General features: G+C 40.5%; 1 protein-coding gene across 1 annotated transcript; it reads left to right on the top strand.

Moving 5' to 3' along the window:
- Positions 1-524: 524 nt before the first annotated feature.
- Positions 525-23,004, top strand: scamp2 (secretory carrier membrane protein 2). The gene is made up of 9 exons (XM_049573338.1): positions 525-687; positions 6,534-6,611; positions 6,983-7,069; positions 9,404-9,515; positions 12,932-13,060; positions 13,920-14,079; positions 15,088-15,189; positions 19,479-19,596; positions 21,048-23,004. The coding sequence occupies exons 1-9, from the start codon at positions 631-633 to the stop codon at positions 21,192-21,194; spliced, it is 990 nt and encodes a 329-aa protein (XP_049429295.1). The 5' UTR covers positions 525-630; the 3' UTR covers positions 21,195-23,004.
- Positions 23,005-24,039: the final 1,035 nt, after the last annotated feature.

Below are 24,039 nucleotides of genomic sequence, written 5' to 3'. Positions count from 1 at the left end.
TGCCGTGGCCGCCTGATCTCGTCCACTTTTTAGGCGAGGCACAGATCATCTTGAACGAGCCTATGAATAGCCTAACTGTTTTCATAGGCTGTAGTGCTCTTGAGGATGATTAAACTGACCTTTTTTTACTCTATGTGTAAAATAAGTGGAGTGCCCCTTTAATGTAATTTTTTAGTTTAGTTTTTTATTTTTTATTTATGTATTCATTTTTCAAATAAACATCTAATGGTTAATGTATAAGCCTTTCACCATCTCCTTTGACAAAATATCAGTTCAGTTGCTTATCACATTGTGGAGCCATTAATAACAAGAACCATGCCATGCAGCGGTGAAATATTATTTAACTTTTGTTATAATTATTAATTTATTATGTGATTTCTTAAAAGAACCTTTCAAAGAAGCATTTAACCTACATTAATTTGACATTACTGAACAGTAATCCACAGGTGGCGCTTTGCTTCATGAACGCTGTATGTGTCAACTGACATACACGTCACTGCCCAGCTGGCGGAATGCGCATGCGCTGTGAATTCATTCGAGGAAGTGGTCAGAGGCAACTGAAACGACGGAGAAGAGTTTGTTGTTTATTCCCCGCTCAGAGAGGACAAACCGGCCCGCAGCCCTGTCAACATGTCGGGATTTGAGAGCAACCCGTTCGCAGAGCCTGACAGCAGCAACCCTTTCAATGTGAGTGTGTGGTTTTAGAGTTTTAAAGCTGTTAAAGCAGAGTCAAGCCTGTGTGCTGACATATCATTCGTTAAAAGGTAGCCAGCACGTCAGGAAACTTGTTGGGTGGATGTCGGGGAGGGAACTATTTCTGCTCTCTTGAAAGTAATTGGGCAGAGACGGCATGATTGACAGGCGTTAAACCAATCAGAGGGCTGTTTTGAGGAAAAAGGGGCGTGGTTTTGTGCGAGCCGAGTTGCAGGAAGTTAAAGTGTAGCTAACTAGGAATGTATGTCAAAGTTTTTTAGCCACATTACAGCTGTTAGTGTTAAATTCAAAATATATATTTGTATCGTTATGTGGCTTTTCTAATATGTAAGGCGTGTTTAATGTAATTTTGTACTCCTGTGTCACCTACAACCACCAAAAGACACCCAGTTTCAGGCTAACTGCTGCACTGTACCTCCACTGGTGCTGCTGGTTTGCTCTTTGAAAAGACTTTCTAACCTACAGGATGTAGCCTAGAAGTCTGTTCAGTCTATAAAAAGCTCGGTAACTTCATTGTCTTTATGTCCACAAGATTCATTGAACTCAAACGACTTTTCTGTGCCTGCTGTGAGCAGTCAGTATTGTTCAGTGTTCACAAGTAGGCCATGTATAATGTGAAAGTGTCAAAGTGGCTGACCTACAGCCGAAAGTGTTTCTTTATGGAAATGGAAAATGTCAGTGAGTGACTATTTTTGAAATGCACAGGGAATTATAATTATTATTATAATTATTAAGTTTGGAGACATACGAGAAACACATTATAGAAAGAATAGTCGACACAGAAGCAGCACAGGGTGAGATATCCAGACTTTTGTTCTCTAGCATATTTCAGACTTCAATAATGCTGGATCCCAGGGCAGGGCAATATGAAGATATTATATCGTTATCAAGATATGAGACTATATATCGTCTTGTGTGTATCGTGATATGCATGAATGGTGTTTTTTCCCTTATTTTAAAGGCTGAATTACAGTAAATGGATATAAATATATCAACTTACCAGACTATTTATTTGCTTTAACACTTGCCTCAACCCACTTAGTCATTATATCCATGTTATTGATGATTATCGATCAAAAATAAAGAAATATTGTTTTGTTCGAGATTGTCTCCCAAACCTGGCATTAATGAAATGCTTTTGAGGAGATTTAAAAGTATCAATATATATTGTGTATGGAGATATAGCCTAAAAATATCGTGATATAGCTTTTAGGACATATCGACCAGCCCTACTGGATCTACATCTCCCATTACGTATGCTGTGATAACCTTTGTATTGCATGTTAGATGTTTCCTGCATGGTAAATTCTAGTGATGGGCATTTAAGTAATTTCCATATTGAAGCACTGGCATTAAATTATTATCAAGTACTTGAATACTTGCAAAAAAAAAACAACTAAAAATCTGACGTAAGTGAAAATGTGGGTAGGGGTTAGCCTTTCTTTCTGCGCTGTGCAGTCTGTAGAGATTAACGACTGTACGCAAATTTAATATTACATAGCTTGTACTGTGCACTAATTTCGTTCATTTCGATAATACATTCAGACATCACTCATATGCCTGGTCGCCATTCTGCCTGCAACATTAGATCGAGTGATGCTTGATAGAAAACCTTGAGTGTTATCTGCACAAATGATTTCATTGCTCATTTTTGTGCAGTAATAATAATGATAATAATGATAATATGGATTAGGGCTGCAACGATAAGTTGACTAATCGATGACTAATCGACTATTAAAATAATCAGTGACTATTTTAGTAGTCATCTAATCGGTTTGAGTCAATTTTTCGAGAAAAGTACAATAAAAGTACCCCAAAATACTCTTATTACAGCTTCTTATGTTCAAATATTGGCAGCTTTACACACTCTCCTGTGACAGTGAACTAAAACCCTTTGGCGTGAGTACGCAACAAGACATTAGATGACATAATTTTGGGGTTTGGAAGAGACCAACCGACATTTTTCAACATTTTAAGACATTTCCCGATAAAATGATTAGTCGACTAATTGAAGAAATAATTGACAGATTAGTCGACAATGAAAATTAATTGTATTAACAAACCTACACCCTCGTAGGTGTAATCCTCTTTTTGTTTTTGCATTTTCCTAATACAAGAAAACCTTTGGAGTCTGCCTGGAAATCCCCACATGAATTTTTTTTCTTAAGGATACGACCCATGTATTTTCCTTTGATGCTGTAAAGCCATGAACACATTAACCTACTTTTCTGCAGTATGCATGAAGCTGTATATTTCCTTCATCTTTTCTTTGTTATTATGCAGAATGGGGTAGTGAAAATGGAATATTTGTAAGAAAAGAAATAACTGGCACAACTCCCTCTCTATCACTGCGCTTTGATAGGAGTGCCTGAAGCGTGACATTTAGGTCACAAGGACCTGCCTCAGCAGCGTGGGAACGGTTGACACGCAAAATAAAAAGTGAACTGAATTTTAATGCATTAGTCACTATATATACTGGAGTTAGCCTGCTGAGCCACTCTCACAGCCAGACTACAGTGCCTTTGTGAAACTATACAAGATAACATCTAATCTAGGTTATAGCACCACATGCTGTAATGTTTCCTGTATATCTGTTAAACACTTGCAGTTTTCGGTCTTTAGGCCTCGTTTGTTAGAGGAATTCAACTTGTTGCAGAGCTGCAAACCGTTTGCATGGTAAAACAAGAAATTCCTGGCTCAATGGCGACCAGGCTTCACATACAGTGATGGCAAATGAATGCACGCTACATATCAAAGCTAAGAATCTGTGAAAACTCTCATGATTTCCGTGACATTACATAATGCAGAGTCACACTTTATTGTATCAGGTGCATGACGGCTGTGTGATGTCAGCAGAGACCACTGTTTGTTTGCTGGGTGTGGCTGAACAAATAGCCCAGTGGCAGCTGGAGTATGACATCTGTGCTGTAGTGCAGGAGCTCTCCAGCAGATATATCTTTATAAGCCTGCACTCTGCCATGACATTGAAATAGTCAACATGTTGCCAACTATTGAAAGTATTTCAGTCGGGCACCACTGAAAAATAATTGAAAAAGTGCACCTTTTGTGACCTTGAAGTTTATTTTCTCCCAGACATCTACAGTGTGCTTTTATGACCATGTGCATCTTAAAAATGGGTGGTGCTACAAGGCTGTAATATGTGATATGAAGTGACTGAAGTCCATTTGTACCAATATCCAATTGCAGTTATGAAACAGCCACACCTAAGCAATCAACAGTTATCACAGAGAGTCCTGTTTCCCGGTACAGAGAGACTTTAAGGTCGTGATATCATGCAGGTGTTGTCCCAAATTTACCTTTATTGTGTTTTAGTTTATGATTAGTAACATTTCAGACCAAAACAATACAGAACCTTACATTAACATCAACAAAGAGCTGTTTTTGTCTGTTTTGTCTCTCCACATCCCTTTGTTGTTATTTGGCTTTGTCTTGTTTCAGCTTGTCTCAGCTTAGTCCTGATTTCAGAAGCGCTTTGTGGTTGTTTTTCGTCAGATTGGTTACAGATTTCTTCATTCAGTGCTGTCAATGCTGTGTCATCAGAGGACACCAGCTGTCACTCACTTGTGTGACTCAGCAGGTTTTTCTCCTGATTAGTTACACTGTGGTCAATGGTAAACCCATTTTGCATTATACGCTGTTTTGAATATTGCCATAGGCTGTGGAGATCAATGAAGATTTTTTTTTAAAAGACATCATCTGTCATGTAAAACCTACCCTGATAAGATGTTTTTGAAAAAAAAAAACTAAGGTTGGCAGGTAACTAAGAGCCTAAAATGATATGATTATTAATGTTTTTTAATTGATTGTTTCTTAAGACATGTTTTTGCTTCAAAATGGCCCCCCATAAGTGGTTCAGGAGTGAAACTGCTCAGACATCCCTGTGTTTCCTGCTGGGAATGTTTACAGGTGTGTCCTGAGCTGATAAGTTTTAGTAAGTCACGTCATACTTTCAATCACATGTCCAGTAAGTGACGTGTTGGGTTATCACATCAGGGTCCTGTTCTTTCCTCTTGCCTTTGACACAGGACGGTTCTGACAGCTGTTAATGTAGTTTAGCTGTGTTTAAGTTTTATTGCATCGACAGTCTCACAGAAGCCCTTCAATACCCACAATCCATTCTGCTGTCTTTCCTATCAAAACAGATGTTATCTAGGGCAATTATTTCCATTGTTGATTACTTTACTGATTTTCTCGAGGAATAGATGAATCATTTTGTCCACGAGACATCAGATAATATTAAAAAATAATGGCTGTAATTTCCGGTAGCCCAAGGTCATACATTCAGATTATTTGATTAACACCCCCAAACCTGAAGATATTCAGTTTACTGTTACATATGATGACAAATCAGCAAATGTTCGGAAATTTTACTATAAAAATTACTAAAATAGTTAAAGGCTCTGATGTTACTGTGGAGAAAGATAGTTGATTGGTTAGTCTCATTCCCAGGTCGTCAATTACAGACGCTTGGGTTGATTATTCAGTCTGATTACCAACCTAAAGTTCTGGTATTTGACGAGACTCAACAATCAGCTATCTTTCTCCATGATTACATAGAGCACGTACATTTAATTGATTAAAATAGTTGCAGATTAACTTTCTGTGTTAGATATTTACACTGTTTAATCTTGTAGTTAAAAAATACACCACTGTAAATGTGCAAACAAATTAGTAGAAGATACGTCAGCTGTTCGTGTGGTGAATGTCTTAAATATCTTGGGATGTTTATTTGTATGGATGTCTATTTAAATTTCGTGAAGTTTTTAGTCTTAGCTTGTGAATAGTGAAGAATAGGAGCACTCTGTCCTGCATCAAACAAGATGCAGCAAACTGGGTAGACAGTAAACATGGGGGGGACTTTGGGAAGCACAAGAATGTGAGCAAGTCTTCCAGTTCTGTTGTACTATGGAAAAGGCGGAGAAACTTGTGGAGTTATGGGCTGAACAAGACTTGGTGTTTAATTCTGCATATATCTGAACCACCAGCCAGTGCTTATTTTAGTGAGGAGAAGCTACTGGACCAACTGGTGGTACTCCCCACGTCTTTTTTAGGGTCACATGTACCCACACAGATCTCAACATATTACTATGACCCCCCCATAGGAAGGTCGGTGGTGTAAGGACGTGATGGGGTGGTTGTGTGCAACCTTTAAAGCGCCTTCAGTGTAATCAGGGCCTTAAACTGTTCAGGCTCCGTAGTCTGGCCTCTCATATTAGTTAGAAACATCTGAAAAAACTGCCCCATCTTTATACTAGAGTCAATTAATGTTTTACAGCGCATGGTAAGAAATGGTCGTTAATGATTCATCAGGACCTTTAGAGCTTATTGCAACAACAGCTGAGTGTTATTGTAGTCATTTTATGGCTTGGGTAAAGCACAGTACCAGACTTCATAGTCTAGGCGGACTTTTCTTTCCAGGTTTACCTTCAGTGTTTCGGGAAGTGACAGTTTCTAATGAGGAGTTCTTCTGAAGATAAGATAAACGGCAATAAATATTTTTATGTAAGGCCAAATATCAAAACTCAAGGTTAGAGTACATTTGAACACACCAATGAGTCATATCCACTTAATAACTATGAATAACTGGTCTGATCTGTTGCTGACCCTTCACCACTGGCCCTGTACTCAGAGACACTGTCCTGCACTTGGAAGGTCTCGAATTCAATCACAATGACCCCTAATATGCAGTTTATCTTGCAGTGTCTTATGTCATAGTTGATCAGGTTTTTGCATCAAATTTGTGGTGATTAGCTGATTGACTGATAATGAAGAGTGACCCGTGTTTTATTGTGTTCCAGGACCCGTCGGTCACACAGGTGACCAGCTCCAACATAGAACCAGTCGACCAGTTCAACCCTTTCCCTGCCCATCCCACAGTAAGACATCTGAAACCTGTGTCATTATCTTCTTGGTTTTTCCTTTTCTCTTCTGCTTTTTTTGGTTTGTTCTCCTCTTGGTCCTTATCTTTTTAACCTTGTCTTGCTTTTTGTCTTTTATTTTTTCTCCTTTGATCTTGATGGCCCTCCTCTACGTGCTGTTTTTCATGTATTTTGGTCTTTGTTCTCCTCTTCCTTGTTAATCTCCTCCTTTTGTTTTGATCCTCCTGCTTGCACTGGCTCTCCCTACCTTTCATTTCCGTGTTCTCTGTCATTTTCCTGTTTGTCCTGGGCTTTTCTTGGTCATGTTGTCTCATCCTTATACACCTCCTCACATCAGTGACATTTGTTTGCTTATTACTGTTTTTCAGGACAGCCTAGCTACCCATACCACTCCAGCCTCCACCTCTCCCTACCAGCCTGCTGTGTTACAGCCGTCTACAGAGCCAAGTCCAAAAGTGAGTCACCTATTACAAGATACTACACACTCCCTCTCTGCCGAACCCTTTACTTATCTGCTGCACTTGAAAAATACTACCCTGAAGTAGGACAGTACTTCCCTGGGTCCTGTTCCTGTTTTGTGTCTCATGTGTACTGCAGCTCTGCTATTGTTCTCGCAGTTGGAGCAGCTGCATGCTTCAGTTTTAGACAGAATAAAGACAGTACAAAAGAACACAGAACTTGATCAACCCACAAGAAAACATAGCGGACACAGAGAGGAGTTTGCAAGGCAGGCCCACAGGAAGTATGCTGGGCTTTGAAGCCAAATTTCGCAGTGGCCACACAGTGTAATTACATCCATCACATGATGAGACCCAAAGAGACATTCCCTTAGACGTACATGACGAAAGAGACGTCTGTAAATCAGTGGATGCATTACAAATGACTCAAATCCCCGTTTCCACCAAACACTTTCAGTATGGTACCTTTGGAACCAACAGTAACCCTTCAGACATGGTACGTAAACCCTAGTGTTTCCACTGCAAACACTCCTCTTAAATGTGGGCGGGTTGTTGTCACTCACTGCTCCGTCCAGCACTCACTGTATTTCCTCATCACCTGTGACGCAAAGGGAAGTCTGCACCTCGTTTATCGTCCACAGATCGAGGCTGCACGCCGACATTTTCAGAACAAAATACAACAGGCTGCAGTGAGAGTCTCTGTCTGTGGGATATTTGAAAATAGCGGTTTGTGCGTTTAGTCCTTCTCAGGCAAGCTCAGGGGTTTAGTGTTGCCGGAGCCCACAGGAACGAAGCTCCACGACACCATTTTTTTCTCCAAGTGAGGATTAGAATATATGCAGTTCACATGATCCAGTCGAAATGAATATATATTTTCAATGCATGAAGACCCACTCATTACTAAAAGTGGATGTCATCCAAGAGAGACAATAAAAACTAAAGTAATGGTCAAAGTTGTTTTTCTGTGACTCCAGCTGCTGCAAGAGGCAGCAAAACATCATTTCATTTTATAATTATAGTTTACTCATATATGTAAAACTCTCCACAGTATGAACAGTGGTTACATGAGCCTCAAAACCAGCTACGACTCAGCCCTGAGCAGAGTGACCGTCCTCCATTGACCAGTCAACAGACTGCAGTGTTCACAGCTCCACCTTTTAGTACCAGATCTGTGTGCTAGGTACCCCAACAGAGGGGGATCTGCTAAAATTTGGAAAGTCTACAACCATTTTATACCCATTCATGTAAGCGGAATGCAAACCTGAAAGTAGATGGTTGACAACGTTGTCCCGACATCAGAGACAACTGCTGTATGAGCGCAGTGCAGAGTGGTGGCGATGAGCCAACCAATGGGATATACTCACAGGGACTTACATGTACTAACATGCAAACATGGCCAGCACTGCTGCCTCCGAAACAAACCTCAGAGAAGCTCAGATTACAACACACACAGGAAGCATGACTTCAGTCTCTGCTCAGTACATCATTACTCCACTACATCTTTACATAGCAAATAGTTGTTTGCTGCTATATTAATGCTCTAAACATCATATACAGCTCCTTATGAAACCTGGAAAGATGATGTATGTAATTGCTGTTTGGCTCAAGGCTCAACTGCCTAATTAAGGTTGTAATGTTTACTTAATTGACAGAGCCCAACAACATCTGATAAACAGTATGTCATCAGTCTGACTTTTACTTTTAGCTGACAGTTTTCTTATTTCAACTTGCAGCTGTAATATCTTTAATAAGTGGATGTGACTAAGAGCTCACCATCCTTTCTGCCTCTGAGTACTGTCTCCTCAGATAGCAAGTGTCACTTGAAGATGTTTGATTGCCCCACGGACATGTACTCAATTTACACATTATTACAATGTGCCTCCTTGTTCCACCGACAATCTTATAAATATTCATGAGTAGCACCACAGATCACCTCTGACCTTTTTTCTGCCACGTCAGACATCAGATCCGATGATCATGAATATGTATTTTGGTTTTACAAACAGTATTGTTGCCTTTTAAAAACTCTTGTGAATGAGAGTAGCTGATGACGTCCACATGCAGCTTTTCTGATAGTTCACAGTGGCTTTCTCAGATGTTATATGTAAGATATTAAAAATATAATGATGTCTGTAGTGATATCATTTTGCAGTGTTGGGTTACAATGTGTTTAACATGTAGTTGTATCTCCTGTTTCTATGTAATGTGAAACTCCCGAGAGCTGCTGATGTGTCTCTGCACCACTGTCAGCAAGATAAATTCCTGTACGTTCAATGTGTTTGTTGAGTAAAGTGTTTTCTGACTCCTCTTCTTTTTCGTCTTCTTCCTCAGGCGACTGCTGCGGCAGCTCAGGCCAATCTGCTGAGGCAGCAGGAGGAGCTGGAGAGAAAAGCTGCCGAGCTGGACCGCAGAGAGAAGGAGATCCAGAGCAGAGCCTCAACAGGTCATTGCAGACAAAACCCTTCCTCTTCTCTCTGCAGCACAATCACAAGCAGCACAGCTTCCTGCAATATGTGTATTATGAGGAATATAGAAACATTTTTTTGCACACAGGCTGTGACAAATGCTCTGATGTTCACATGTATAGTTCTACAGGGGTTCATGCACCCTCCCAGAACATGTTTTTCATTATGTGATAATATAGCAGAGTATAAAATTCATATCTTACTATATAATGACGAAAACTCTGTCTGTGGGTGTGTCTGTGTGTCTGTTCCACGTTTTTCTTCTCACTGACTTGGTCAATCCATGTGAAATTTGGCACAGTGGTAGAGGCTCATGGGAGGATGCGAATGAAGCAATATTACATCAGTTGGCCAAAGGGGGGCGCTATAGCAACTGATTGAAATCACAAACTTTGAAAGGGCATATCTCATGCCCCGTGTGTCGTAGAGACATGAAACTTTGCACAGAGATGCCTCTCCTCATGAGGAACATATTTGCATCAAGAACCCATAACTTCCGGTTATATAGATTTTCTGCCATTTTGAATATTTTGAAAAACACTTAAAATCGATCTCTTCCTAGGAAGTTTGACTGATCTGCATGAAACTCTGTGAACATAATCTAGGGACCAATATCTAAAGTTCCCTCTTGGCAAAAGTTGGAAAACTTACTAAAACTGAGCTTCTATAAGGCAATGAATATTGCAGAGGGCGTGGCTCATCACATAAAGGTGTATAACATCTCAAGGGTTTCACCCATCACCACGCAACTTTGTAGGCATATGACCACACACATTGACCCGATCAAACAAAGTGGGGGCTAGAGAGCTAATTTCTTATCTAGGCCTAACCGTCATATCGATTTTTACTAAACTTGGTAGATATGTAGAACAGGACGCCTCAAGGTGACTGGAGAAATTTAACTCTAATTGGCAACTGGGTGGCGCTATAACAACAGAAAAATGCTTAAAAAAATCAGGTAAATCCATTCACACACCGCCGTCTCCTCCTGTCGTCATGTGCGTATGACGTTGCTTCCTGTGCATACCACACTCGAACACACTTGAATCATGTTCGTCGTAGGCCCACAGTACCTGAGGTTTCACACGGACTTGTCTGACTGTAAAGTGCAAAACTGCCTGCTTCTTCACGAACCTCCATGCTTGAAAATCTGTGAAAAACCACTTGTAAACAGGATATGACGAAAAATCTACACACATATTTACTGCTGGTCTATTCGCATGGGATTAGTATTACCTGAGTTAAAAAGGAGGTGAAAGGAGCTTGAGTTTCCTATGTTTTTCTTGTTCCCTTGTCCTGTTGTTTGTGGGATATGTGGTGCATAGGCTGTTGTCAGTCATTGAGAAACACACTCACAGCTGATTAATTACCTCACACTTGTGCAAACAAGTTGGATATAATAGTGTTGAACACTCTTTACAAAGGTCCAGGAGGACCGAAATGTTAGTGTTACTAATAAATTGTGACTGAGCAAGAGCAGTGTGCAGGATTTTCTTTGTAAAGACTGATATTCCAACGCACCTGGGACAGTTGGATGTGCGACTACCTTTCTTCAAACTAGGTTACAGAATCTCAAATGCAAACATTTTCATTTAAAACCTGAACATCAGACAATTTTACATTCTTTATAGAGCTGCCTTACTTGTGATGGACATTTGTCATCATCTTTGACATTTAAATAGGCAGAATTTTAATAGAAATATCACTTTAATGTTATTATTATGCTCAGATATCTTATGTATGAGCTGCAGTAGATGGACAGTTGACCAGTTTTTCAGTCATGGAAAACACCTGGAAAATGAGGGGAGAAAATGTATTGTCCTGGAAAACTATTTCAACGTTCTCCCATTTTCCTTTGGCTGAGAATGAACCATTTGGCTATCAGAGCTCTTTAAACCGAATGACATTGCCATCTGAAAAGTTTTGTTCTCTTCAGGATCATATTAATCAAAGGGTAGTTTATGGACGAGAGTATTTTAAATAGATTGCTCTCCATTAGGTTGTGGAAACACTGTGAGTGCATCCCCGAGTCGCGCCAGATGGTCGCACATGCAGGTTGCATGACATGACATTTTAAGTGGCTCAAAGTTTGAATGAGAGGTTCTTGAGACAGCTGCAAGCAGCGAAACTGGAGGTAGCAATCAACCCGTTCCAAGCAGGCACATTTTAAATGGACATTGCAAGTGAACTGCCGTACATCTTTAGGTGTTACTCAATAATCAATTAGTCCGAATTTCGTAGCAGGTAAGAGATGATTTCATAGATAAATTATAGCCTCTTCTAAATCAGACTTCCACAGGAAGACAAAATCAAATCAAGTTTATTTAAATAGCACATTAAAAAACAATCCCAGTTGACCAAAGTGCTGTAGAAATTAAAAGAATGACACAAATATATATCAACATAACATCGGTAAGAACAATTACATACGTAAACAAAAGAAGAAAAAAATAGTAAATATTAAAACCAAAGGCCATTGAAAACATGTACGTTTTAAGATTCATCTTAAAAGTGTCAGTGGAGGGGGAGCATTTGATTGAGGGTGGAAGGCTCTTCCAAAGCTTTGGAGCAGCTACTGCAAAGGCACGATCTCCCCTTACCCACCAGCCTCGATTGTGGGACACTTAGAAGACATTGATAGGAGGATCTAAGAGGATGGGAGACGTTCTATGGATGTATTTTTTTTTTTTTTTAAATATTTGTTTTGATGAAAAAGCTATACATATGACCTTTAAAGACAGATAAAAGAACCTTAAAATCAATCCTGTATTTGATAGGTAGCCAGTGCAGGGATGCTAGCACTGGTGTAATATTGATGTAAGTGTGATATCTGGCTGTCATATCAGCGAGATCATCACTAAAATGTCCTGGAAAAATGTCCTGGAAAATTAGATCGTCTAGAGACGAGTGGGAACACAGAGGAAGGAGACAGTATGCAGATTCTCTCATCAGCTGTGTTTATACATTTATACAAACACATGATATACTCAAACGTCTTAAATATACCACATTAGATATCTAACTGCTTGCAGTCTTTGCTTCTAAGTAAACTGTGTTCAGCCTGCAGCATGAGAAATGTTCCATCTGTTTGTCTACATGCTTATTTATATTATTGCTGTTCTGCTTAGTGAAGTCTGTGCCCCTTTATTTCTCTCAATATAATATTTTAAAATATTTTTTGAATGTGTGAATTATCAGGAGACAGGCTGACATTGACTCCCCCTTTCCATCTGATATGAATGTGTCAGTGTTTTAAAAATAGTCACAGATTTCCTGTTGGTGGATGTACAAGAAAGTTAGTGAAACTTGTGAACCTCAACATGTTTCTTTTTAATAAATGGGGTTTCCTTCTCCTACGGTGGTGAAAACTGTATTTTGTCTCTGGTGTTTACAGGTAAAGAGAACAACTGGCCTCCACTTCCTAAGAGCTTCCCCATCAAACCATGTTTCTATCAGGACTTCTCAGAGGAAATCCCCCCCGAGTACCAGAGAGTCTGCAAGATGATGTACTATCTCTGGATGTGTAAGTACATTTTAGTAATAGGTGTGCATCAGGGCTGTAACCTAAGCAATTCAAGTATGTTGAATACATTTTTAGTATCTTTACCTTTTGTATACAGGAAATGGCACTCAGCACAAAACCTGAGATGTCCCACCACACAGCATTTTAAGACTTTAATATATTTTGATGATTCCTTGAAATACTTTCATCCTAAAACTTATTTTCTGTGCTTCATATGAAACGGTAACAGTGCTGCTGTAAAAATGCCACCTTGTGGCAACGTAAACACTCTGCATGCAGATCATTCTGGTACCTGCTGCAGCTGATGTGAAAGATGTGTGTAATACAACTTATAGCCTGTAGTCCACACTTGGTCACCAGTAGGGTGGTGGGTGGCCCCCCAAACCATTTTCTAATCCATCCATCTGATGAAAATACATACATATGCAGGCTGCCACTGGCCCCTGGCGTCCTGTCATTTTGTAAAAGTGGCCTCCAGCCAATGCAAGTTGAGAATCCCTGGTTTAATATTTAACAGTCTTTTTCCTTTGGAGACTTATTTACTTCTTGACTTATGCTGAGTTACATATATAGAACTCATTCACTTAGTTTATGAGAATGTTTTGGGTTCCCTGCCCTTTATATTGTTCTCATTTATGATTTGTCATCTTGTTTTTAGATTATTCCAATTTAGTTCTGCTTAACATTTCAATACATGTCTGAAGTGCTAAGTAGCAATTACCATAATGTTGTGGTATGTTCATCGGTATTTACAGCAGTTGTATTAGAGGCATTTCTGCTGCATGAATGAAGATGATGCTGATATTATTTCTAGTATTACCATCATTGACTCTTGCTGTTTTTTCCTCTGTTTCTTCAGTCAACTGTGTGACTCTGTTCCTCAACTTGCTGGCTTGTTTGGCGTACTTCACCACTAATACAGCCAATGGTGTGGATTTTGGCCTCTCCATTCTCTGGCTCATCCTCTTTGCTCCCTGCTCCTTCCTCTGCTGGTACCGGCCCGTCTACAAAGCCTTCAAGTGAGTCAGCTTTTATAAATGTCAGTATGGGCCCAATCTTACACTCAGAACACACTGCACAAACACACATTAAACATGGCTTAATGAAGACAATTTCAAACACAAGTACACAAATCAGCTTCACTATAACTCGCAGCATTCACAGACAAACACCTGTCTTTAACTGGACACATTTTCCCCACAAATACAACATGCTATGCTGTAGCTACAGCATTGATTCAATGCAGAATATAAATTACGCTTAACTACTGTATTTACACAATTAAAAACCAATACTCCACTCATTTATGGAGACCTGCAAGCCACAACATTGTCAGGAACAAGGTCCTGCAAACATTTCACAATAAAAAGCCTGTGTTTTGTTAACAAATGAAGGTATTCCATCTTCAGAAACGCTGTCCAGAGGGCTTTTATTTTGAAATGGAGACAGGACGTGTTGAGGTAAAAAGGAATATCATCAAAGGACCACTTTCACTGTCTATTTTTCCTGAAAACTGCACACGTCCTGTAGAGAAAAAAATGGGCGAGACTCCTACTCTCTAGATGCAGTGATCTGCACCGGAGCAGCACTGCTCACGCGGACAGTGTGGCTGCTCTTATCTGTTAACACAGTTGCCAAAAAATACAAGCGGTTCCATGATGCACACGTGCTGCTCATGCAGGCAGTGTGTTCCAGGCATTACACTACAGTGTGGTGCACAGCGCAAATGTCGTTGCTAGTTTCAGACATTTTTATGGCAGTTTGTAAGCAGCAAATGTACCCAATGCACCCATCTGTGTGCCAGTGGGACGTAGGTCTTAAAATCAGGTGCGGTCAGGCACATCGTTGGCGTGTTGCTATTTTGAGGCAACAGGAAGCGATTGTGCACTTAAAGTCACAATGGTGTGGTGTTTTTCTGCCATTTAAAGGGCCTTATTATATTTTTTAATTTTGATTTGTCAATGATCCTTTGAAAATATTTGAAGTGTAATTTTTAATGGGAATGTTTGTTGTTTTCTTATTTTCAGGACTGACAGCTCCTTCAGCTTCTTCTTCTTCTTCTTTGTGTTTTTCTGCCAAGTGGTGATCTTCATCATCCAGGCTGTAGGCATCCCCTACTGGGGGAACAGGTGAGTCACACGCCCTATGTTTCACGTTCACATTGGGAGGGTTTATGAAATAAAGGTTCAGTGGTTTGTCCTCAGTGATCCTTGAATTCTCAGAAATGTGCTCAGTGATATGACACTGATAATAACATTTTTTCAAATATATTGTGCCTTTTTAAATGTAGCATAAGCTCCAAAAAAATATACAATTCCAAATCCTTTTTGCTTAAATTGCAGATTTGGATGCCAAATTTGATATACTGATTCATCAGCACATAAATTGTAATTAACATTAGTTTGAAAAATTAAAAAACGTAATGTTTTTCCTCATGAGATAATGACTTTACAATTTTTTTGTGCAAATCCAACCATGATCTAAAAAAAATTCGGAATAAGATACAAAAAATAAAGGTGAATTTGAACATAATAAATTGCAGATTGACTCCTGATTGATTTAAAGGGAATGTTCATTTGTAATTATGGTTCCTTGGCCTCAGTATCAGAAGCACTGCCTCTCAGCTGGTCTCTAAGCTGCTGTCCTTTCTCTTTTTTTCCTCATCTGCATTCCTTCATGTCTTCTGACAGCGACTTTCCATCCTTCAGCCTCTAGCCTGCTGCCTCTCTGTCTGCTGGTAACTCTGTAAGTTTCTGCTTCCCACTGTTTCTGCTACGTTCTTCCAACACTCACTCTTCTTGCTTTGTCTTCATAAACTCGTATTTTGGTTAAGTGGTAAAATGATGGGCTTTGCCAAGAAGAGGTGTGCCAGTATACTGGTTTTAGTGAATACTGTGGTGAAACATTCTGGTGGGTTGTGGCTCAGGAGAAAGCGCGGATCGTTCACTAATTGGACAATTGGCAGTTCAGTCCCCGGCTCCTCCAGTCCATATGTCGAAGTATCCTTGGGAAGATAATGAACCCTAAAAATTTGGAGCTTGTGAGTGCGTTTGAGTGTTTAAAACTGAGTAGCAGGTGGCACCTTGTACGGTAGCCTCAGCCACCAGTGTATGTCAATGGATAAATGTAACAAGTAGTGACTAGAAGGGTGCCATACAAGTGCAAGTCCATTTACCATTGACAGTAACATTATCACCAACAATTTCTAATGCTGTCTTTACTGTGATTAGCACCGTTTTCAGATGATTTCTGATCAAGCACCTTTCTAATGGTCAAACAGAGGCAGAGCAACCACAGCTCCTGGTCCGTTCAGCTCTGAGCTCAACTCTGACCATGACTTGCTATGCTAACAGTAGCTAGTCGAGCTACTGAGGCGGGGCTGGTTCATTGGTTCTGAGTTGCAACCCAATCACCAGGAAAGAAATTTGTACGTTTCTGCAAACCATGGCTGCATTACATTAGTACGTTATTTTGTTACGGATATGTTTCTTACACTTAACACTTACAACAACACTGTGGTTAAAGCGTGGTGAGGTTTTGGTGGCGCCCTCACTGCTTGAAATGCAGCAATGTCTCTGTAAAAGACAGCCGCTCATGGTGGCACTAACCCTGGTGGATAAACAACATCAGGTCGCTACAAAAACACCCACTTTCAGGTTCAACGTAATTGAATATATTATTAATGGCGCTTGTATTGTTTAAAATGCGAGGTATCGAGTAAGTATCAAGGTATCAAGTACTCGTGACCACCTTACTTTAAAAGGATTGGCTCCACGCAGCATTTCCTGTCTTCTTACTTTGCGTTCTCCATCACGGTCTCCATGTACTCTTGATGGCGGTGATTGAACTGTTCTGAGATTTACCCCAATCTCTTTTGGGGTTAGAGCCTTTGGTCATCGAGCTGCCTTTCTCAGGATTAAATTCCCTGTGCAAATTCAGGAGAACTGTTGAGGTTTTCAAATCTGGTCTTTTCCACTATGGTCTGACTCGTTGTAGTTTCACCAGCTGAGTGAACATTCAACTGATTTCTCCTTTGATAACTAGTTAATTCAGTTCTGTTGTTGTTGCTACAGTATATGAACTTTCCTAAATATATTCTTACTATGTGCATATGTAGGCGTGTGTGTATTTTTACATGTGAAGGCTCATATCTGTGTTTCTGATGTTATATTTGAACCTGTAAAGTGTGCAGAGACTCTGTCAGTGATGTTTGATTTCAAAATGGCACTTTTCAGAACGACCCTTGTCCAAGTGGCTCTTCTTTTGCCCCTCTTTCATTTTATAACAGCCCTTCTCATCTCATCGTGGCTTTGCATAATATCAAAACAGACACAGTGGAGTAGCCTGGTTCCAGACCATAGACCCCGCCCACTCAACTGAGTAGGCTTGCATGTCTGGTCTGGCATACTTCAATGAATTTGCGATTTATCTCGTCCAAAGGATGGACGGACCAGTGAATGCCGGGGGTCTAGCGATTAGCCAATCAGCGCCACGCTGATGTCAAGCTGTACGCCGGTGGGTAACTGGTGAGGATAGCAACAATGGCGACCGCTATAGATCCTACAGACCACATTAACGATGCTATTGAGGTATTTCGCCACTACTCGCGTTAATGGAGGACCAAATTAAGGAAGCTGCTAAACTGGATTTAACGGCGATGCAGCTGGGCGTGCACGACGATGGAGACATTTTAAAGGGGCAATGCTCGCTTGTTTTCGGCACCCCTGAGGCATGGATACTAATGACGTAAGATTCTGGGTGAGTCGTTGATCTCTTCTGATTGGTTAGGGAAAAATCAAATTCCCTCCCCCTTGTAAATCGCCTTCAATGGAGGCGATGTCAGACTGAAGGTTCTGGGAGCTTCAGTCTGACACTCAGGCTAACAGTGTAGGGGACTCTTACTTGTTTTATAGCTCTTGCTTTGCAGATGAGATGCAAATCACAAAGCAGCACAAGTTAAACAACAAAGGCACTTTTAGAAAGATGTGCCCACACTTTGATATGTGTTTTATTTGATCTTTGACAGCATGCACTCATGTTGTAATAATACCACTTTAATTGTTTGTTTGAACGTTGAGTGAACAATGTTTTTTTTTAAGGGGAGACTCTACAGGTGAAAAGGATAACACTTAAAACTAACAGCTATCACCATGTAGGGGTGGGCGATATGGCCCTAAAATAATATCATGATATTTCAGGTTATTTTTGCGATAACGATATTCTTGATGATATGAAAAATTAGTAAAACAAATATTTTATTATTAATTTACGAAAATAGAATTGCAACAAAATAAGTGATATAGTTTTACAGTTTGCCTTCAGAGATTCAGTAAAAACTAAACAAAAATTATCTAATTTCTTTAGTTTGTGAACAACAACAGTTATTCAGAGTGAGATTCAGATTCTGTATACAATATTAATGGTTCAACAAAATAAAATCTACCACAAATTACACATTTAAACAGCTCCCAAATACAAACAATGCATCCTGATCAGATGCCCGACCCACCTCAACTGACCCCTTTTGATGCGAAGGAGCAGCGGTTCTACTCCGAGCTCTCTCTGGATGTCCGAGCTCCTTACCCTATCTCTAAGACTTCTGAGAAAACTCATTTCAGCTCTTTGCATCTGTGACCTCATTCTCTCTGTCACTACCCAGAGTTCATGACCATAGGTGCGGGCTGGGACATAGATGGACCAGTAAATTGAAAGCTTTGCCTTCCAGCTCAGCTCCCTCTTCACCACAATGGTCCGGCACAGTGCCCGCATCACTGTAGACGCTGCGCCAAACCACTAATCCATCTCACGCTCCATTCAACCCTCACTCGTGAACAAGACTCCTCCTCTTGGGGCAGTAGTTCTCTCCTAACATGGAGAGGGCAATACAGTGTTTTCCAGCAGAGAACCATGGCGTCAGACTCGGAAGTTCTGACTCTCATCCTGACCGCTTCACACTCGGCTGCAAACCGCTCCAGTGCATGCTGGAAATGATACATTATATAATTAAACATGTACTTTTGCTTACATTTCTAGAACAGAAATCTGAAATAAAATAAACACCTAAATGTGTATTTTGGACATTTTCTGTCCACTGTCCTGAAAGACAGCATGTAAAGGAGTCAGAATAGCCCAAAATCTCAAAATTGACAAGTGCATGAAAAAACTGTTTTCACCTGTACGTCTCCCCTTTAAGATGTCCGCGTTTGTTTGACAACCTTTTTATTTTACCTCTTCTTGCATCTTCTCAGCTCTTCTTTTTAACGCTGCTTCTTCTCTCCCTAAATGTAACCCAGCTTTCGTCCACAACACATTTACTCTGTATGTATCTTTATACATGCTTCATACTGTTGGAGATGACCTTCAGGTTAATCGGTGTTGTTCATGAGCTCATCATATACTTAATGTTTGTTGACTCCAGTGGTTGGATCGCTGCCTTCACCATCATCGGTAAAAACAAGGCGGTGGGAGCCATCATGATCATAGTGGCCATCCTGTTCACCATCTGCGCCGTGCTGTCAGTCATCCTGCTCAAGATGGTGAGACTCTATCCACTTTTCTTCGTATGTTTCTTTAAGTTTTAGGGTTAGCAGATATGTCCTGTAATCAATTTGTGCTTTGACTTATGAGTTGAATTTAGTTTTGTTGCTCTTTGCATTTAAATCTCAGAGGGATTTTGGCAAAGGGAATGTGACAGAAATTAATTGAGTATGACAGGCTTACAATTTTAAGTTAATTAAGTATCTTTTCTTAGCTATAAATACTTAATAATTGCCCATACTTGTTTTTACGGTTTCTGCCTCAGTGCTGGTAATAATCATGGCCTGTTTTTGAGTTGTCCATCTGTCCATCTGAATTCCTTCAAATTTGGCACAAACGTCCACTTGGACTCAACAATAAACTGGTTGGATTTTGGTGATCAAAGGTCAAAAGTCACTGTGGCCTTGTATCCATCTTATTCTCATGAATGTGATATCTCAGGAAGCATCGAGAGAATTTCCTCAAATTTGGCACAAACGTCCACTCAGGTTAGCTGTAAACTGTTTGTTAGTATTAATACAAATGTGATCTAAATGCATAAATTTATCATGTCCTCTCACTGGCCACTTTATTAGGTACACCTTGCTAGTACCGGGTTGGACCCTTTTTCCTTCAGAACTGCCTTAATTCTTTGTGGCATAGATTCAACAAGGTGCTAGAAACATTCCTCAGAGATTTTGGTCCATATTGACATGATGACATCACACAGTTGCTGCAGATCTGTCGGCTGCACATCCATGATGTGAATCTCCCGTTCCAAATTTACACAAAATTCTGCCCCTACCATCTGAATGTGGCAGCAGAAATCTTGGCTCATCAGACCAGGCAACGTTTTTCCAATCTTCTATTGTCCAGTTTTGGTGAGCCTGTGTGAAGTGTAGCCTCAGTTTCCTGTTGTTAGCTGACAGGAGTGGCACCTGGTGTGGTCTTCTGCTGCTGTAGCCCATCTGCTTCAAGGTTGGACGTGTTGTTGCTTCAGAGATGGTCTTCTGCAGACCTTGGTTGGAACCAGTGGTTATTTGGCTTACTGTTGCCTTTCTATCATCTTGAACCAGTCTGGCCATTCTCCTCTGACCTCTGGCATCAACAAGGCATTTTGGCTCACATTTTCTCTTTTTGGGACCATCCTCTGTAAACCCTAGAGATGGTTGTGTGTGAAAATCCCAGTAAATACTCAGACCAGCCCGTCTGGCACCAACAACCATGCCACGTTCAAAGTCACTTAAATCACCTTTCTTCCCCATTCTGATACTCAGTTTGAACTTCATCAGGTCGTCTTCACCATGTCTACATGCCTAAATGCATTGAGCTGCTGCCACCTGATTGGCTGATTAGCTATTTCAGTTAACAAGCAGTTGAACAGGTGTACCTAATAAAGTGGCCGGTGAGTGCATGTCCCTCACAACTATGACTCCACGCAGCTGTTTACTCATGATCTCTTTCTCCTCAGGTCCACAGCATGTACCGCCGGACCGGAGCCAGTTTCCAGAAGGCCCAGCAGGAGTTCTCACAGGGCGTCTTCACCAGTAAAACCTTCCAGTCAGCTGCTGCCACTGCAGCAACCTCCGCTGCACAGGGAACCTTCCAGGGAAACTAAGCAATGGTAGACTGAGCTCAGCTGAGCTCCATTGAACAGGTCAAGGTCTATATGTTATCAGGTCTAGATGATTAACTAAAACAAAGCTGAATGAATCAGGAGGTTCACTGAGAACTTCCTGGAAGTTATAGTAACTCAGATGCTGCAAATTATAATCGAACCTTATAATGTATAGACCTTGAGCTAGGTGAGGCTACATTATTAGCCTCCCTCCTTTCACCCCCACTATCAATGCACACATAATTCCCCATGTTGACTTTGCTTCTCGCACTCAGCACGTCGTCTGCAGAGTGACTGTGTCGACTCTGTTTGTAAAAAGCAGTTCAGGGGAAAGTCACACATCAAGTGTATTATGGGGTGGAGAGCATGAATGAAGTTGACTGATGGTTATCTCAGTTTGTCCTGGCTTTGTATATTATGTGTGCACTTTTTGGCAACGCTCTTCAATGTAATATGTGACTGTGTAAGCATGTGTGTCTATGTGGGTGTGTGTGCGCCGGCATGCTGATCTCATGTCTCCATGTGGGTGCAGTACGCTTTCGTTTCTGGACGCTGATCCTGTAATATAAATAAGATGAAGTGTTTCAGCATTTCTTTCTGTCTCACAGGCATTTCTCTTTTTGTTGAATCTGTTTTGGTAAGCTATTACTTTTGTGCTCTGCAAAATTTCAGTCTCATAAGCAGGAACAAACGGATAAGTCGTGCAGTTAGTCGTAATCTGTCTGGTCTTAGATTTTGGGATATTACAGTTACTGTAAATATTCTTCTAAATCTGTGGTTAATTATTCAATGAGGAAAAATACTTACACTCATGCATGATCTCTGTCAGATTGTAGCACTACACTTGCAAAACGTGCCTTTGACTTTTGTTTGGAACCAAACTTTTGCCAAGACCTTTCTGGAAAATGGAAATACTGTATATTTTGTTATTAGGTATCACACGAAGCGGTTTCTATTTAAAGATCACAGCCACAGAGGAGCTCAGAGTGTTTTGCTTCCAATAATTTCATGCTTGTAAATTTAATTTCCACTGTGATTTAGAATACAGAGACAAAAAAAAAAAAAAAAAGATTCAACTTGGGGCCAAATTATGTATTAAAGCATCCGATCTTTGTTTCTTACCATGTACATTGTTTATGAAGCAGCCTCAACCTTTCTTTTTGATCACTGCCTTTTAAGAGTTGTTTCAGAGGAAACCAAAGCAGTACTGACAATAAAATGGAACATTTTGCTCTTAAAATGTCATAAAAGTAGAAACTCACACAGTTTGCGTCAATGGGCTGAGCCTGTTGAATCAGATTCACTACTAACAGTGAATGCAAGAGGTGGAGCGGTTTATTTTTCATGATGCTCAACAGTGTATTCAGCTATAATCTGAATTTTCTACTAGAGAGGTGTAAACTTGCCAAAACACTTTCATTTTCTTTGAAGAGAACCAGTGTCTCATATTCACTTTTTTCGCATAGATCACCTGTTTCAGCTCCCTGAAGTCTTCCTTGTACCTCTCTAAGATGACCACCAAGCTCTAAATTATTTGTTTCGATGTGTATTTTCAGTGTGATTTCTTACATCAGATTTGACGTAACACACGTGAGCATTCTTGAAAAATAAACAACTGCAAACTCCGATCATTTGTGTGATATTCTTGCAACAGACCGGTTTAATTTAAGGTTCGATCTTACATCCATCATATAAAACAAGACTTTTATTAGCGCACACATCGCTGTGTGCATCGTTTTGAGAGAACAGAATTCAGTGCCTTTTGTATTTCAATATTGAATATAGCATCTAATAAAATGCTTTGCTTTCATTTAAGGCTGTTGTTTTTTTTCTTGTAGAATCTTATCACAATCCTTTTACAGATTTTATTGTAAAACTTTCATAATATGACAAAATATATATTAAAAATTCTGCAAAATTCTTTGGGTTTCCATCCATTTTCATCCGCTGATCCGGGGCAGCAGGCCAAGCAAAGTATTCCAGACGTCCCTCTCCCCAGCAACACTTTCCAGCTCCTCCTGTGGGATCCAGAGGCGTTCCCACGTCAGATGAGATATGTAATCCCTCCAGCGTGTCCTGGGTCTGCCCCGGGCCCTCCCACCAGTGGGATGTGCTCTGAACACCTCTAACAGGAGGCGCCCAGGAGGATCCTGATCAGATGCCTGAACAACCTGAACTGACCCCTTTAAACGTGAAGGAGTAGCAGCTCCACTCTGAGCTCCGTCTGGATGTCCGAGCTCTTTACCCTATCTCTAAGGCTGAGCCCAGCCACCCCACGGAGGAAACTCATTTCGGCTGCTTGTATCCGCGATCTCATTCTTTGGGTCACTATCCAGAGCTCATGAGCATAGGTGAGGGTTGGTACGTAGATGGACCAGTAAAAGTTTTACCTTCCAGCTCAGCTCCCTCTTCACCGTGACAATCCGGGGTCTTTGGGTTTATTGGAGCCTCTAAGTTCTGATGAACCCTTGTTTGACATTTTTGCACTGGTGATCTGTCGAGTAAGAACTAATGAAATAACCACCATTTACCATACACATTCAGTCTGTGTACCTGGAATTAAGAGTTAATTCAAGTTTTGCATAACATTGTTGAAATGGCCTAAGACTTGCTCACAGACACACATTTCAGTTTGTCAGGCTGCAGATTCTCCACAAGGGGGAGCTGTTTAGTCACTGTCAGATGTTTCATGTCAACCTGCACCATCTAAGGCAGTGGTTCAATTTTTGATAGAAAAAAAAAAATGCGGCAAGGACACTGCCTTTGTACTGGCACTGGTTTGACTGGAACTGCAGCTGCACAGATGATTCTGTATCATCATTCTGTTAGATTTTCATATTTCTTT

Source organism: Epinephelus fuscoguttatus, linkage group LG4 (genome assembly GCF_011397635.1).
Source record: "Epinephelus fuscoguttatus linkage group LG4, E.fuscoguttatus.final_Chr_v1".
In the NCBI taxonomy this organism is placed as follows: domain Eukaryota; kingdom Metazoa; phylum Chordata; class Actinopteri; order Perciformes; family Serranidae; genus Epinephelus; species Epinephelus fuscoguttatus.
This window is presented reverse-complemented; position numbering and strand designations above follow the sequence as displayed.